Below are 16,419 nucleotides of genomic sequence, written 5' to 3'. Positions count from 1 at the left end.
GGTTTTGTTTTATTAAAGCAGTTTTTAAGAAGGCAGTTCAAAATCTAAACTCAGTTTTTCTTCTGCTCAGGCCTTTTATCCACTGGTCACCTGTCTGTTGTGTGTCAGTCAGAAGCAGTTCTTCCTTAACAGATGGCACGTCTTCCTCAATAACTGCCTTTCAAATCTCAAGGTAAGATTTTGCCAGTTCTTGTTATTGTAATAAAATGGAGGTTCTGTGTCCTTTCTTCAAATTGATCCTTTTACTGGATACCTTTACATACAATAGGCATGCAGGAGTAATTTGTGACCAACTAAGTTTAAGGTCACTGCAAATTTTTGGTCAAGGTTTTACAGCAACTTTGTTTCTTTAATCTTACAGAGTAGAGATCCTAAAATGGCTCGTGTTGCTCTGGAGTCACTGTATCGCCTGCTGTGGGTTTACATGATCAGAATAAAGTGTGAAAGCAACACTGCAACCCAAGGGTAAATATATTAACTATTTCTTTTTTTGAAATTCTTATCTTATTATGTATCAGTATCAACATTTTAATCACTTTATAATATACTCAGGTCTCAGTAATCAGATTTTGCATGTCAGTTATGCTATTTTCTTGTATAGCATTTGAAGTATTGTGCCTATGAAATAAGTGTCGTAAGCTTACCCCAAGAAAGAAACATATATTAAGGGTATAAATCTCTCAAATAGATGCTATAAAGTAAGTATTGACTCACAAGCATCAAATACAGATTCATGGCACACATCTATCTATAACATTCAGAGATTCAAAAACATGCTTGTTTTGATGTGAAAATGTTAAACTGTTCAAAGCATAAAAATACTGTCAATATTTTAGGTTAAAAGTCCACAAAGAGAAAGTTTAATGACTTCTAAAAGGTTTTTGATCTAACTTTTTTTTTTTGTCTTTTCTGTCTTTTAACACTATTGCTATCCTAATAAAACAACTTTTCTGTGTTCGCAGTCGTCTGAACACCATCGTAACAACTCTTTTCCCTAAAGGGTCTCGCAGTGTGGTGCCCAGAGACATGCCTCTCAATATATTTGTAAAAATCATTCAGTTTATTGCACAGGTAAATCTTCCACCAAATGTTAAGCTGACTGACACTAACATTAGGGTCTGTGAGATAAGGGATTTTTCTCCTATTTTAATGCAGGAAAGATTGGATTTTGCAATGAAAGAAATTATCTTTGACCTTCTCTGTGTTGGCAAACCTGCAAAAGCCTTCAGTCTTATTCCTGAGGTATGTTATCTACTTTATCATAGAAATAGTTTTCAAACTCCAAAGAATATTTATCATGATTATGTAACATTTTACCATGATGAAAATAATAATTGAAAGCTGGACTTTCTTTTTTATAATGAAATGTTTTAAACTTATGTTTCCACCCTAAGAAGGTGGATGTTCTTAAATGAGGGAGATAAATTACTTAAGAAATGATTATTAATACAACTCTTTCTATTTGTGTTTGGTGATTTCCTGTAGCTTCCTATAATGTGTTCTCTTTGTGTATTCAGAGGATGAATATTGGTCTAAGAGCATTTCTGGTCATAGCTGACAAACTGCAGCAGAAGGATGGGGAGCCTCCCATGCCAAACACTGGTAGCTTGTTGCCCTCTGGTAACACGCTTAGAGTGAAGAAGACATACCTGAGCAAAACCCTAACGGATGAGGAGGCCAAAGTCATTGGTGAGATAGAAAAACTATTATTAGGAACATTTTATAGGAGTTTTTATCTACAGTATATTGACCAGAAATGTCAAAACCTGGACACAGAAAATATTTTTCAGTATCATGAAGGGATGCATTGTTTCCTGTAAGGCTCTTCTTATACTGTTCAGCTCATTACAATAGAAAATTATCACATATCAGGGTTACATTCAAATCATGTTTCTCCAGTAGTTCTTTTCCTAATTAAAAGGGAAAAATAAATGCATTATGCATTTTCTCTACAATATGTTAACAGTCTTTGGCCACACTCAAACCCCTTAGCATATTCTCATTAAAGGTCCCATGTTATGCAAAATTCACATTATAGACATTTTGTAACCATCATATGTATCCTAAAGCCTGTGTGAGAGGTTCACAAATGAAAAAAATCCCTTTCACATCTATCATTCTTTTTATCCACCTTTTACCTAATGTGTGCTTAATAAGCTGTTTAACAAGCCATCCCCTTATGATGTCATAATGGGAAATAAACTGTCACGAGCAGTCTGTAGCAGCCCCTCAGTCAAGCTACTACCTTTATCCGATGTATTATTTGGCACTTATAGCTGCTACATTTATGAACTATGACTGGTTGCCATGGTAGCAAGTTGTGGGTTTAAATATACAATTGTAAATCCACAGCTTTAAATCCAGGTGGTATATTCCAGAAAGAAATCTACCGTAATTATTTAATTGGTATGAAAGGTAATTTTTTTTTGGTGCAAAAATTTACACTTGCAAATATTATATGTTATCTGGTTTGATTTTCATTTATCCATTTACAAAGGCTGAAGACATTTTTTTTTTAATAGTCAGTAGCTAGACGACAATTATTTTTATATTTTTTTATTTTTATTTTCATTTTTTTGTCTCTTTTCCTGAAATTATCTCCAAGCTTAAGATATTTTTTTTCTTAGAATAGAAACTTCTAAGTACCGTACATTTCTCTAACTTCCATCTTCTGCAGGGATGTCCCAGTATTATGTTCATGTGCGGAAAGCAATTGACAGCATTTTAAGACACCTTGATAAGGAGGTGGGGCGCTGCATGATGATGACAAATGCTCAGATGTTGAATAAGGAGCCAGAAGACATGATCACGTAAGAAATCAGATTAGATTTAATGTCAGCATCATAAACTACTACTCTGTAATCACTTATTGTTATTTTTTTTTTTGGTATCTGATCAGTTTTGACAACAAAAGAAAATGAAAACCAGCCTAATATGTTGAATTTGACATTTCAGAGGTGAAAGGAAGCCGAAGATAGACTTGTTTAGGACATGTGTTGCTGCTATTCCTCGCATCCTGCCTGATGGGATGTCTAAACCTGAGCTAATCGACTTGCTCTCTCGGTAAGTCACACATCTTTTTGCAGAAAAAGCTCAGAAATTTTAATTTACCTTATCTGGGGGTTTCTTACCAGGAGCTATCAAATGTTAAATAAATAAAGAGTCATACCGTTTGTCCGAAGGGTTGCTTTAAAAATGTCTGGAGACTAAAAAAATAAAAATCCTTTTGTACTGTAGTCTTTTGGCTACAGAATACTTTGCAGGTTTCAATTTGCAGCAGAGTTTGTAAATCAGGGAACTTATTCATATTTCTTCATAAAAGATATCAAACTTATGGTACTGGTGTTATTGCCCTTAAGCCAGGGTAAATGTTAAACTGATTAAATGGTCTGACCAAATTATCTTTTGGATTTTTTTGTTTGTTTGTTTTTCAGGTTAACGATCCACATGGATGATGAGCTTCGCCTCATAGCCCAGAACTCCCTCCAAAGTCTGCTGGTGGATTTTAATGACTGGCGTGACGATGTTCTGTTTGGATTTACTAATTTCCTCTTGCGTGAAGTCCAAGACACCCATCAGGGATTGTTGGATATGTCCCTCAAATTATTGCTGCAGCTCCTCACACAGTGGAGGATAACACTGGCTTCTCCAGGAAAGAGCCATGACCTATCTAAGCTCCACGCTGCCGAGGTGATTTGTAGTTTCTTCAATGATCAAAGGGGTTATCTTCGTTAACTAAAGCTGATGCTTGACTATGCTCCTGTTCTGGATACTTTGAAAACATTATTTTATTGAAACGAAGTAGTTCACTTTGTTTTATTTGTTACAGCCTCTTAATTCTTGCTCGGGTCATAAAACACCAGCAGAAAGAGGTCCTCACTCTACTGTGCTGCATGCTGTGGAGGGACTGGCACTCATACTGCTCTGCTCCTGCCAGCTTAGCACCCGCAGAGTCGCCATCGCAATACTTAAAGAGATACGAAGTCTCTACATGACCATCGGACAGTCGGAGGTAATTCCAAGATAAATCCAAACTGCACAAGAAAAGGATAAAATGTAGAAATGTTAAATTCCTTATCTTGAGATTCTGGTTTTATGTTTTGCAAACTGCAGGATGATGAAAAGCCAATGATAGAGATCATGGATCAGCTCAGCCCTGTTATCATGGAGAATTTTATCAACGTAGCTGTCTCTGATACAGTAAGTTCTTTCTGCAACTCAACTTTAGTGCCGTTGAACAAGGAGACTATTTTGTTTTGATTTGTTTTTGCTTGGCCAGTCCTGGTCTATGAATTATATAAACACTTTGATAATCTATCTGCATTGACCAGTAATTTTTCAAGGCGCTATTGTCTGTCAGTCTCCTTGTTTACCCAGTATATACTTGTTTCACTTGTTCACCCCTGACCTTTGCCCCTGCCGTGTCACTGGTTTGTTGCAGGCAACACTGCCAGTTGGCCACCACGTGGACCTACAGGGCCTGGTGGAGTGGAATGCCTCGCTTGTCAACAGCCAGTATGACATCATGAGTCCCTCGCACGTGTGGCTCCTTGCCCAGTCTGTGAAGGACCCCTGGGTGCTGTGTGTGTACAGCCTCCTTCGGCAGGAAAAACTTCCAAAGCACTGCCCCACAGCTCTTAGCTATGCCTGGCCCTACGCCTTCACTCGACTGCAGATGCTCATGCCCCTGGTTGACCCAAAGTGAGTGTCCTCAATTTTAGCTTTAAATTCAAAAAGTTTTTTTTTCCTTTTACTATATTCCTAGCATTGTCCTGTAAAACACACAACTGGTATAATTTCTCACTGATTTTGATTTATCAATTTAAAAAACCAACAGCAGTCCAATGAATGCAAAGAAGACTGGCCCCTCTGGAAGTGGGGACAACTATGTAACATTATGGAGAAACTACCTGATTCTTTGCTTTGGCGTGGCCAAGCCCAGTATCATGAGCCCCGGCCATCTGAGAGCATCGACACCTGAGATCATGACTTCCACGCCTGACAGCTCTGTCAGCCACGATAACAAGGTAGCTGTCGCTTCATCGTTATGCCTTAATAATTCCCTCAGTTCAGGATCAGGTGTCAACACTGAGCTTGTTGACATTCACACTGAGTGCATTGAATTACACTGCTGGGGTAAAACAGGAAGCTGGTACATTATTAACTCTGTGTTTATTTGAGTTTAGCCTCGGCTAATTAGTGTTGCTCAAGCTGCATGTGAGATTTTAATTGTGTTACCTAACAATGGCTGTTTTGATGTTTCAGGTTATTGGAAGTCCATCTGTGGCTTGGCTCCTAAAGCAGCTGGTCCCACTGATGAGAACAGAGAGCCTTGACCTGACAGAGTCATTAGTTCTGGGCTTTGGTCAGACAAATCTATTAGTATTCAGGTAAATCAAGGATCTGTGTCTTAGATTATATTTTCTTACAAATTGTACTTGGACATTTAAAATGTCCAGGCATAAACATATTAAAAATCTTATGAATGAATGATTTCATGAAGAGTTCTTGTCATAAGTAACATTAAATGACTGTGATACCTTTGTTTGTAGGTTAGCCCTGGTATAATATTGAAACAAAGATCAAGTGGTCTATTTCACATTTGAACTTGTTTTAGCATTAAATGTTTAGTGTAGCCATGCAGTCAGTGTTGGGAAAGTTCTCTTTCTACGTGAACTAGTTCAACGTTCAGTTCACACATTTTAAAATGAATTAGTTCAGTTCATAGTTCATAATTCAAAATTTTTAACTAAGTTCACAGTTCCAAAAAATTAACTAGTTCAGTTCTTTTTTTTTTTTTTTTTCATATATTGCTCAATTACACCATAGCCTACTGTAGAACCACAGACAGCAATTATTTTATCAGTTGTAACTCTGAAACTGTGCATCAGATTTCATCTTCATATCCAGTTTTGAATCCTTATCCAACCAGGGTTTACATTAGCATTGAGGGGACAGCATTTCCCCATTGTTGCTTTAATGCTTTGTTGCTGTCCATTCACTTCACACTAGTAGCAGCTGCAGCTTTCACCCCTACAGTATATTCTCAAAATCATCAGGAAAAATGTGCTGCTTGAATGGTCTTTTTTATGAGGAATTATTAAAAGAAAAACAGGAAAGTAGTCTTTAAGGTGCAAATGTTTTTTTAATTTTAATATTTTTTTCAATTTGAAATTCCATTTCAGTACATACTAAAAAGGAATCCTGGAAAATTATACCAGGCAGATTTAACAAACAAGTTACATGAATAGTAAAACCCTCAAGAACATTTTACTAACACAAACTGAGGGACCAGGCTGAGGTAGGAATTTAAGGTTACTAAAGTGCGGATTTTTTTTACTGAAAGCCGGCGGGCAAAGTTTGCAGAGAAATGTAAGATTGTTGCCATCATCCTCACCGACCACCTGGTCATAAAACTGTTTTAAGAGATCATACTGCTGCTTTGTCGCCTCCACGGTCGTCTCCATGCTGGTGTGGCTTCCACGTTGCATTTTGTTTTGATGACGCAGCGGCTGTAGGCTACGAAACTGGTAGCTGGTGTTGCCAGATTGGGTGTTTTTCCCGCTACATATTAAGGCCTGTTTACGGTGTGATTTAGCCGGGGTTTCGCCTGGAGGACTCTATAGAAATCTGGCAACCTATTGAACAGAGTTGAACTGAGAGAGCGAGCCGTTCACAGACACCAGAATGAACGAGTTCACAATAACGTTCATCAGGCATTAATACAGTACGTTCAGTTCACGTTCGCCCAAAATATGAACGAGTTCATGAACTTTCATTCAATGAACCCGTTCAGGCACAACACTGCATGCAGTGACGGTGAGCATTGATTAAACAGAGTTGTTTTGTCCTTGGGCCTTCTGACCGCTTTGACTGCTGCTGGTGCAGCAGCAGTTCTGCTGTGTCCCAGGATGGCTGTGGGTACAATAGGCCTTACCTCCAGAGTGTTAATGGGTGAAAGGAGTCAGAAGATTAAACTCAAAAACATCGCCATCCCATATGTTGCTGGAGTTTCTGAAAAAGTCAAGAGGATTTTATCCAAACACAAAATCCCGATTCATTTCACAGCTAACAAGACCCTTAGACAGAGACTGGTGCATCCTAAGGACAAAACCCCCAAACCTAAGATGCGTGTAGTGCTGTATGCAGTTCAGTGCAGTAAGGAATGCTCTATTCTTTAATTGGAGAAACCAAACATCCTCTCCACAGACACATGACTCAATACAGACATCCTACCTCCTCCTGAGAAGACTCTGCTGTCCAGCTACACCTTAAGGACAAAGGACACCTGTCTGAGCACCAGAATGTTCACATTTTTGGACAAAGAACACAGGTGGTTTGAAAGGGATGTGAAGGAAGCCATTTACGAAAAACCAACCTTAAACAGAGGATTTGGACTCAGGTTTCAGCTCTCGAAAACCTACAACGCAGCGAAAGAGCTGATTCCTTGCTGCTTTCATCTCAAGCCTCATCGCCATGCAGGTGGTCAAAACATTGCTCCTGTAAGCCAGGCCAACAGTGAGCTTAATGACTCCCCATTACAAAGGGGTGGACCTGTTTTCAGTTCAGTTTGCATGTTTTATAGGTGATAACAAGGCTTTTGATGGGAAATTCTAAAAAGCCTGGAGCTCAGATCTACTCCAGACATTTTGAATTGAGAAAGTTTGGGTGAATTTAGTGTTAAGCCCTTTGGGGTCCTCAGACTTAATAGATGATCCTTAATAATTGTATAGCACCTTTTCAGGGCAATGTGTTCCATAGGACTTTATACTACATTCAGTCATTCACATACAGCTGGTGGTAAGCTACACTGTTGCCACAGCTGCCCGTGGCACAATGATAGAAGTTTGCTGTACAGTACAGGCTATTTACCATACAACAATTTTGAAATGGATAAAGCTTTATAGCAGACAAGTGCTGAAAAGTTGAAAAGTTGCAAAAAAAACTTTGCCATTCTCTTTAAGACATTATGTTTTTGCAAAGGTTGTTTTCTTTTCATTGCTGAAAGAACTGTATTTTCAATAGCTTCTCGCATCTGCTTGTGACCTTTTAATTTCTTTTGTAATACTGAAAGCAGCTGATATAAACTATTTTTCATTGAGCAACAGAATCCTGTTTGAAAGGAAGTTTTTTTTTACTGCAGCATAGCAACACGTTTCATTATGCATGCATGCATGAGTTTCCAAACTGACGGTCACAGGTCTGAGCCAGTAAAAAAAAAAAAGAGTCACTACACAATTTTTTGTTGCACATTTAATCAAAGGCCTTTAGTGTTTTTTGGAATTATTAAGTAAACTGATGAAAATGGAATGGATTAAATTATTTTAATTAAAATCTGCAATGACCTACATTTTTGTATGGATTTAAATTGGAGTCAAAACAGAGGATTAAACCTGAGTGATGCTTCATAACCATTTAAATTTGTAATCACAATGTTACCTAGAGCTCACATTATAAATCTGAAATCCATTTCTGAGAAAAAGAAAAATTTCAAAGATAATTGTTTGTCTTTTTCACACAGGGAGCTTGTGGAGGAGTTACATCCACTCATGAAAGAGGCACTAGAAAGAAGACCTGAGGTTTGTTGGTCATAATGTTCAGCCAGTGCGTTCATATTCCTCATTAGAGGCCTTTGTTTGAAATAATCTGCAGTGCTAATGTATTAAAGCTGTTGTTAGCCATAAAGTTATATTCATACGTGACCATTTGGCAGAACAAGAAGCGGCGTGAGAGGCGAGACTTGCTGAGACTGCAGTTGCTTCGCATCTTTGAGCTTTTGGCTGATGCTGGTGTTATCAGTGACAGGTTTGTGTGGCAGCAGCTGAAACTTGTTTACCACGATGACTGTGAGAGGTCCTCAGTATCTTTTTATTCACTAATCCTGCAGCACAAATGGAGCACTGGAACGTGACACCCTTGCCCTTGGTGCTCTTTTCCTGGAATATGTAGATCTAACTCGGATGCTACTTGAAGGTGAAAATGATAAAGAGGCAGAGATCCTAAAGGACATCCGAGCACACTTTAGTGCAATGGTGGCCAATTTCATCCAGTGTGTACCAGGTATTATTACACTTTCTTTCAAAATATAAGGCATAAGCACCTCTGGCCTCATTAAAACTCTTTGTCACAGCATTACCATTCAGCTCAGCCCAAAGGCACACACAACACTCTAATCTTAGCACTGCACTTGACTTGGACTCTGTTGGTAGTAGGGCTGGGTATTGTTCAAAAATTTTCGGTACCGGTACCAATACCGATACCTTCACTTCGATACCGGTTCCTGAACGATACTTTTTTCGATACCAGTTTTATAATATCAATTCGAAGAAAAAGAAAATTACACAACATAAAAAAGTACAAATCTTGAGTTTTATTTTAAGCTCTGATTTTTCCATTTACATTTTTCCTCTTACATAAAAAAAAAAAAAAAAAAATCAATGTCTAATATTCACTGTAACATTGTGAGGACCTTTTTACTTAGCAGTTTACCATGTCTGACAAACAAGCCCGTTGAATGGGATCCTACTGACAGCGCACCGCTGGTATGTGGGGGTCTGAGCGGCTCCGACAAAGAATATTGGAAGGCTGATATGGATGAACTGACTGCAGTGATTAAGTTTTCAGGTGGATTTTCCCACTTAAAAACATAATAAAACTACTTTATTCCCACTGATCACAGCAAATATAGCTGCAAGGCAGAGAAAGGATAGAGTAGCTCCGACCAACGCGCATCAGAGCCACTTTTGCACCGCGCAGCCAGAGCAGCAAAGCAGCTTCAGCCGCGCGTCAGAAGCTGGTACAAGCATCAAAAAAGGAAGCAGCAGACGTGATTTTGCTTCTCCTGCTGCGTCCAGTTTGAAATTGCAGCATTATTACAGCATTACTCCGCTCTGGCTTTGCTCTGCCCACGGGCTGCTGAGAGGAGGATGGTCGCGCCGGCTGCGGTCCGCTCTTCTTGCAGTCAAACACCGAGCAACTTTCTGCTCTTAAATTGTTTCCGTGCTCGATGTATTGCATTGCGCACTATTGGCATCAGTCTTAATAAAGTGAAGCCGCACTTTTGACCTGGGGGGCATTTTAAAGGGGTTCCGCGACGCTCACAACCAGTTCACAACAGAAACACATGAACCCTGGCTGTAGGCGGGACCACCTGTGTATTTTTCCTGGATGACGCAATCACGTTAAGTGTTACAGCCAATCACCGAAACTTGGTACCGAAAGACGAGGCATGTTTCGATACCCTGTAGAACCGAAGCACTTCGGTCGGTACCATAAAAGAACCGAAGTTCGGTACCCAGCCCTAGTTGGGAGTAAGTCCAAAAATAGTACAGCTTTAAGACACCAAGAGGCAAAAGCAGATGATGACTCATGGGTTGCCTTGGATGCAGATCTCAAAGGGATTGCTAATAGATTGTTATAGCATCTTTCTGTTATACAAAACTCCTACTACAGCAGTTTTTCATGATGCATGGGTTGGTTTGCTGACTATACATCTTATTAAACAGCTGATTGTTTTGTTTTTTGTTTTTCCTGTAGTGCACCAAAGGCGATTCCTGTTTCCACAACAGAGCCTTCGGCATCACCTCTTTATCCTCTTCAGCCAGTGGGCAGGCCCCTTTAGCATCATGTTCACCCCTCTGGACCGCTACAGTGACAGAAATCATCAGATAACGAGATATCAGTATTGTGCTTTGAAGGTAAATGATATCTGAGCTTTCGGCCTGATTTGTTGTAGTTCATCGACTATTTGTCTATTTAGTAAGGTTTTCTGACATTATGTTTACAAAAATGTAGGAAAATAAAATCTGTATGTTGGTTTAAGGTCAGCTAAGTCAGGATGATGAAACATGATTAAACAGTGAGCTAAGTTTGTCGGTGTTGTGTTTGTTTCTGCAGGCCATGTCTGCTGTACTCTGCTGTGGTCCTGTCTTTGATAACGTTGGCCTTTCTCAAGACGGATATCTCTATAAGTGGCTGGATAATATACTGGGCTGCCAGGATCAGAGGGTCTGTAGCCAACACTTAACCACTGTGGTGCATTTAAAAAAAAGAGCTGACCCACCAAATAGCATGCTCTAGCCAGTCCTGAAAGGCCAGCTCTTCGTTTTGTCAACTTTCTACAGAAATCTTGCATAAAAGCTATGATGATGGCATTCTTGTTATCTGTATTGCCTTTAAAAGCATGTAAAAACCACTGTTTGTTTTTCTTTTAACTTTCTTTAGTAAATGTGTTATGTAAGTTCAACAAAATTTCAACAATAGTTGTTGACATGCAATGTAATTGATACATGTTTTTGTTACAAAACCTCAAATTATTTACTAAATACTTGAATAATTCACATTAGCCCTCATAAAATAAGTTCACCTTGTAAATGTGTCTTATCTCTGCTTTGGGCTCAGGTCCATCAGCTAGGCTGTGAAGTTGTCATCTTGCTATTGGAGCTAAACTCGGACCAGGTTAACCTTTTCAACTGGGCCGTGGATCGCTGCTACACCGGCTCCCACAAGCTTGCCTCGGGTTGCTTTAAAGCAATTGCAACAGTTTTAGCCAGCAGGTATAAACACTTTCAAACTTTGTTATCGACTGTTTGGATTATCTGAAATATTTAGACAAACTGTGTCCACAAATTAAGTCAAGTGTCAAACCTCTACTAATATAATCCTTGTTGAATTTCAATTTTATTGCAACAGCTTTGATATGTCAAAGAAACACTAAATCAAAGATAACAGAAAGCCAAAAGATTTTTTCAAAGCATATTTATTTTTGGATCCTCTCTTTATTCTTTTAAGCAAAAACTACCCATGTGACATTGTTACACTGCTGAATCTGGTCCTCTTTGAAGGATCTAGCACCAACAGGCAACTCTATGAGATTGCAATGCAGCTTATGCAGGTGAGAAATATAACAACTACTTGTTAAGTGCTAATAGTTTGAATGTTCACATGTATGATTATTTAAACACCCATTTTTTAGAAATAGTTTAGAGGTCTAGCTTTGAAGTCCTTTCAATTACTCATTTATTTCTGTTTAATAGGTCAGACTACATATTTAACAGAACTCTAAGAGTTCTTCCAAAAGAATAATCACAAATATGAATTTGAACTTTAAAGACTTCTTGACTATTCTATTTTACAGATTCTTGAAGATAAGTTATTCATGTACTCTAAGAAGATTGCAGAGCTGAAACCGACTAACATCCTGTATGGCACCCATGGTCCATTGCCTCCTCTCTACAGTCTATCACTTCCACAACTCTCTGCTCAGCTAGCTAGGATGTATCCTGAGCTCACGCTTCCCTTGTTTTCAGGTAGCTGGAGCTTTATTAATAAATGTATTATGATGATGATTATCATTGTGCATGTATTTAGAAATGCACTATAGTAGCTGACAGTGCAAGCATAAAATGCATAGTAAGAAAAATAGATCTGCTGTACAAAGGATACCAAAAGGGAATACAGATCTTAAATCAAATCTATTAGCTATCCTGAACGAGTGTAATATAAAGATTATTAAGCAGTTGATGATATAAATGTATGGTAAGTTACACAGGTGGGGAGCTGAACAGCTAAGATCTTTACTTGCTAAATTTAATGGGCAGTTAGAAGATGGATCTGAGAGAACTGGAGGGTTTATTGTATTGATGTCAATCATTCAGAAATTTGATATAGCAGGACGGAGAAGATGAGGGAAGAGGGGTTTTTTTCATCTATATTGCAATGGGAACTTATCTTAATTAATATCCCAACTTATTTCAAAGAGGAAGAAAATATGTGGTGAAAAAAGGGCCAAATTTAGATGGTTGAGCTTCACCAATGAATGCATTTTTTTTAATTTTAAGTAATAATTATAATGAGAAAGCGCCCAAAGTAATACGAATTGAATCAATTCTAAATATGTTGCTGATAACAGCAGAAAATTACCCTCCCTTCAAGATGTTGGCGTGACACTGTTGCCAGGTCTAGAAGGATGAGAGTTATATGGCGAGGTTGGTGAAGCTCTAAAGTAGGACTTTATCTCTGCTCTGACGTGTTCATAGACATGTTGGACAAATAGGCTGAAATCTGAGTCACAAATATTTTTCTTCAAAAATCTTTGAGGAAAAACAAGACTCCTTTACTGCTTACATGAACACTTTGATTGATGAGATATGTGGTGAAACTGAGAATATCTTATCTCCAAATGTCCAAGTGCAAATACTGCAGTTTCCATTGATGTAATGCTGATGTTTTTACTGGCGTTCTTTTTATTCCAGAGGTCAGCCAGAGGTTTCCAACCACTCATTCAAATGGGAGGCAGATCATGCTAACCTACCTCCTTCCCTGGCTCGGTAACATTGAACTGGTGGATAATGGTTTGCTGCTTCCCGTCTTAACACCAACAATCCCCATCTATGAGTCCTCCTGTCAGCTGGCCAGCACAGATTCCTCTCTACCGCTAAAAGGCACTGGCTGGGGATCTCTGCAAGCCACATCAATGGTTCTCAATAACCTAATGTTCATGACAGCCAAGGTACATTTTGCTGCAATGTTTAATATCAAGCTATATCTATGAAGTTAATAAAATTGAATATATTTTTTTGTTTGTTTTTTTATCCTAGTATGGAGATGATCTACCTGGACCAGAGATGGAAAATGTCTGGAATGCTTTAGTCAGCAATGAGAAATGGAGCAACAATCTGAGAACCACCCTGCAGTTCATTATCAGCCTGTGTGGTGTCAGCAGTGACACCCCCCTTCTCCCATACGTAAGATCTTCAGGTCTGCTGGAAAATATCAGAATCCTCTCTTTCTTTACAATTCCTCTGAATGGTCTCTTCTGTATGTGTCCAGATCAAGAAGGTGGTCATCTATCTTTGCCGAAACAAGACAATGCAAACCATGGAGGAGTTATTATTTGAGTTACAGCAAACAGATCCTGTCAACCCTGTGGTGCAACACTGTGACAGCCCTCCTTTCTACCGCCTCACTGCCACAAGCAAAACCTCTGCTGTAGCTTCAGGTCATTTTCTTTATTATTCTAAGCTGTAAACCACTCCACACAATGTAAAAAAAATAATAATAATCATCCTACCCATTAAATGTATTATTTAATTCTGAGCAGTGGCTGTAAAATTGGGTTTTATTCATTTAATTTATTATTTCAGTTAATTTTTTCACATACATATTTATCTTAGCCACATATTAAATACATTATATAAGTTCATTACACACAGATATTTTCATTGGGGCTGGTTGCGCTTAAAAAAACGAACAACACAAGCCAAGTACCAATTTCCCTATTTATGTTTTTCTTGGTCTGTCACATCGAAAGAAGTTGGTTCATAGATATTTTATCTTAAGGTGAATGTGTTCATAAAGCCCAAGAAAAAAGTTTAAACTGAAGCAAAAGTTTAATGAATATCTTGGACCTCCCAGAAAGTGTATTTATCAATTGATAGTTTTGTCGATTGAATGTTAATTTACTGATTTTTCTCATAAACTGAAATATTATTTAACTGACCTAAACTAAATTTGTTGTTGGTTGGGATCCTGTTGGACTGATTCATGGGGAAAAATTAGTTGAACAGTTATGAACTAGAAAAGGATAAAATGTCATTTTAAATGTTTTTTTTTTTTTTTTTTTTTTTTTTTTTTTTTTTTTTTTTTTTGGAGTAGATTTTCAAGATATAAAAAAAATAAGGGGTTGCTAATATTGTCAACAAATATATATATCTTCATTAAGTCTTAACCAGCTAGAACTTCTCATACGTACTGAAAAATCCCATCACATTTTTAAATGGTTCAGCTTAGCTGTTTTATTGCCAGTCATTATAAATTGTTTGCTTTGGACAAATTCCCAGTGTTAAATGTCTGGTACCCACAATTTCTTGAGCATGTTATAAAAAATGTCCACTTATATTTCTTACCTCAGGCACCACATCAAGCAGCAACACCATTGTAGCTGGCCAGGAAAACTTTCCTGAGACGGATGATATCAAGTCCATAAAAGAGAGTGAAGAGAGGTGAAATTTCTATTAATGTCCTAAATCATTTGATAAGAGACAATAAAATCATTGACAAGACTTAAGTTGATTATACATATGCTTTTTTTTGGTGTCAGGCTTGGTCACAAAATGAGAGCGCACAACCGACTGGAGTCACGTTACAGCAACAGTTCAGGAGGATCTTATGATGAAGAGAAAAGTAAGTGTTACAAGTGATTGATTTGGTTGGTGTGAATCACACAATCTGGCAAGAAAGAAGTCTCTATTATGCAACTGAGAATGAATAAGCAGTTTGCAGAGGCCTTGGGGTTTTTAAAGGGTGGCTTTATGCAATTGAATACAAGGAGCAAAGCCAAGGGCCTCTGCATCACTATAACTGGCCCCTGCAACATTTAGTCTACAATTTTTAACTTATAGAAATACAAATAAAAAGTTAATTCTTACAGTTTATGGTAACATTCGGATGATCAGGATGTTTTGTGACTTACACTCAAATGCTGCTTATTTTTAACATGTGGTGGATGCTGAAATAATATCCTGTGACTACTCAGGTGAACCTCTGCCACCTTATGTGGATTGGCTGACATTTGTTATTGAAACAAATAAGCCCCACCCTCTGCCAATGCCACTCAGTGGAGGATGCTGGGCACCACTGGTGGACTATTTACCAGAAACCGTCACTCCCAGAGGACCATTGCACAGGTAAATGAATTTATCTTTCTCTCTTCAACAGTCTGCACAGTTTTTTATACTGTAGAATTACTTTCCACATATCTGAATATGTTTAAATATATATTGTGTATATTTTGTGTTTACTTAAGGTGTAATGTCGCAGTCATCTTCATGACAGAACTGGTTGTTGACCACGGTGTGCGAGAGGACTGGACCTTGCACCTGCCTTTAATCCTCCATGCTCTGTTTTTGGGTAAATTATATCGAATTTTATTGAAAACACGTTAAATTCAGATTTTTCAGATTTGATCACACCACAACCACAAACTTTATTTTCTTTTCTTTAAATTGTAGTGCTAACATGAGATATTAGTTCTTTTTCAAAGGGAAAATAAAATTATATATTTTTGGTATGGTTTTGCACAAAAAAAAATCTGTAAGAAGCATTTGTTTGTAATACCGCCTCTATTTACACTTTTTTTTCAAACATATCTTAAGCTGACTCAGAATGGGTGAAGAGTTTCTGTGAACATCTAAGATATGTCCTATATTGTCAGTTGGACTTTTGATGTTAACTTTGACTCTTTGTCATTGTACCTCAAAAATCCATCCATCCATTTTCCATCAAGCTTTATCCTAGCTGGGGACACAAGGGGTGCTGTTGCCTATCTCCAGCTGTCTGCGGGCAAGAGGCGGGGTACATTCTGGACAGGTCGTCTGTCCTTTGCAGGGCAACACAGAGACAAACAACCTTTCACACTCA

General features: G+C 38.2%; 1 protein-coding gene across 9 annotated transcripts in view; it reads left to right on the top strand.

Moving 5' to 3' along the window:
• The window catches only part of frya (furry homolog a (Drosophila)), a 69,425-nt gene that overhangs the window by 35,129 nt on the left and 17,877 nt on the right, over positions 1–16,419 (top strand). For all 9 annotated transcript variants that reach the window (XM_038294370.1, XM_038294364.1, XM_038294363.1 and 6 more), the window contains exons 11-38: positions 71–172; positions 362–465; positions 963–1,071; positions 1,156–1,242; positions 1,518–1,689; positions 2,678–2,810; positions 2,956–3,063; positions 3,435–3,690; positions 3,830–4,012; positions 4,114–4,200; positions 4,442–4,701; positions 4,838–5,027; positions 5,266–5,390; positions 8,522–8,579; positions 8,714–8,805; positions 8,888–9,060; positions 10,537–10,697; positions 10,897–11,007; positions 11,401–11,555; positions 11,791–11,893; positions 12,137–12,308; positions 13,254–13,510; positions 13,599–13,745; positions 13,831–13,999; positions 14,912–15,002; positions 15,101–15,183; positions 15,536–15,686; positions 15,806–15,909. In XM_038294370.1, coding sequence (XP_038150298.1) covers positions 71–172; positions 362–465; positions 963–1,071; positions 1,156–1,242; positions 1,518–1,689; positions 2,678–2,810; positions 2,956–3,063; positions 3,435–3,690; positions 3,830–4,012; positions 4,114–4,200; positions 4,442–4,701; positions 4,838–5,027; positions 5,266–5,390; positions 8,522–8,579; positions 8,714–8,805; positions 8,888–9,060; positions 10,537–10,697; positions 10,897–11,007; positions 11,401–11,555; positions 11,791–11,893; positions 12,137–12,308; positions 13,254–13,510; positions 13,599–13,745; positions 13,831–13,999; positions 14,912–15,002; positions 15,101–15,183; positions 15,536–15,686; positions 15,806–15,909 — 3,943 coding nt within the window. The remainder of the gene's footprint in view (positions 1–70; positions 173–361; positions 466–962; positions 1,072–1,155; positions 1,243–1,517; positions 1,690–2,677; positions 2,811–2,955; positions 3,064–3,434; positions 3,691–3,829; positions 4,013–4,113; positions 4,201–4,441; positions 4,702–4,837; positions 5,028–5,265; positions 5,391–8,521; positions 8,580–8,713; positions 8,806–8,887; positions 9,061–10,536; positions 10,698–10,896; positions 11,008–11,400; positions 11,556–11,790; positions 11,894–12,136; positions 12,309–13,253; positions 13,511–13,598; positions 13,746–13,830; positions 14,000–14,911; positions 15,003–15,100; positions 15,184–15,535; positions 15,687–15,805; positions 15,910–16,419) is intronic.

Source organism: Cyprinodon tularosa, unplaced genomic scaffold (assembly GCF_016077235.1).
Source record: "Cyprinodon tularosa strain WSP-4 unplaced genomic scaffold, ASM1607723v1 ctg34, whole genome shotgun sequence".
In the NCBI taxonomy this organism is placed as follows: Eukaryota; Metazoa; Chordata; class Actinopteri; order Cyprinodontiformes; family Cyprinodontidae; genus Cyprinodon; species Cyprinodon tularosa.
This window is presented reverse-complemented; position numbering and strand designations above follow the sequence as displayed.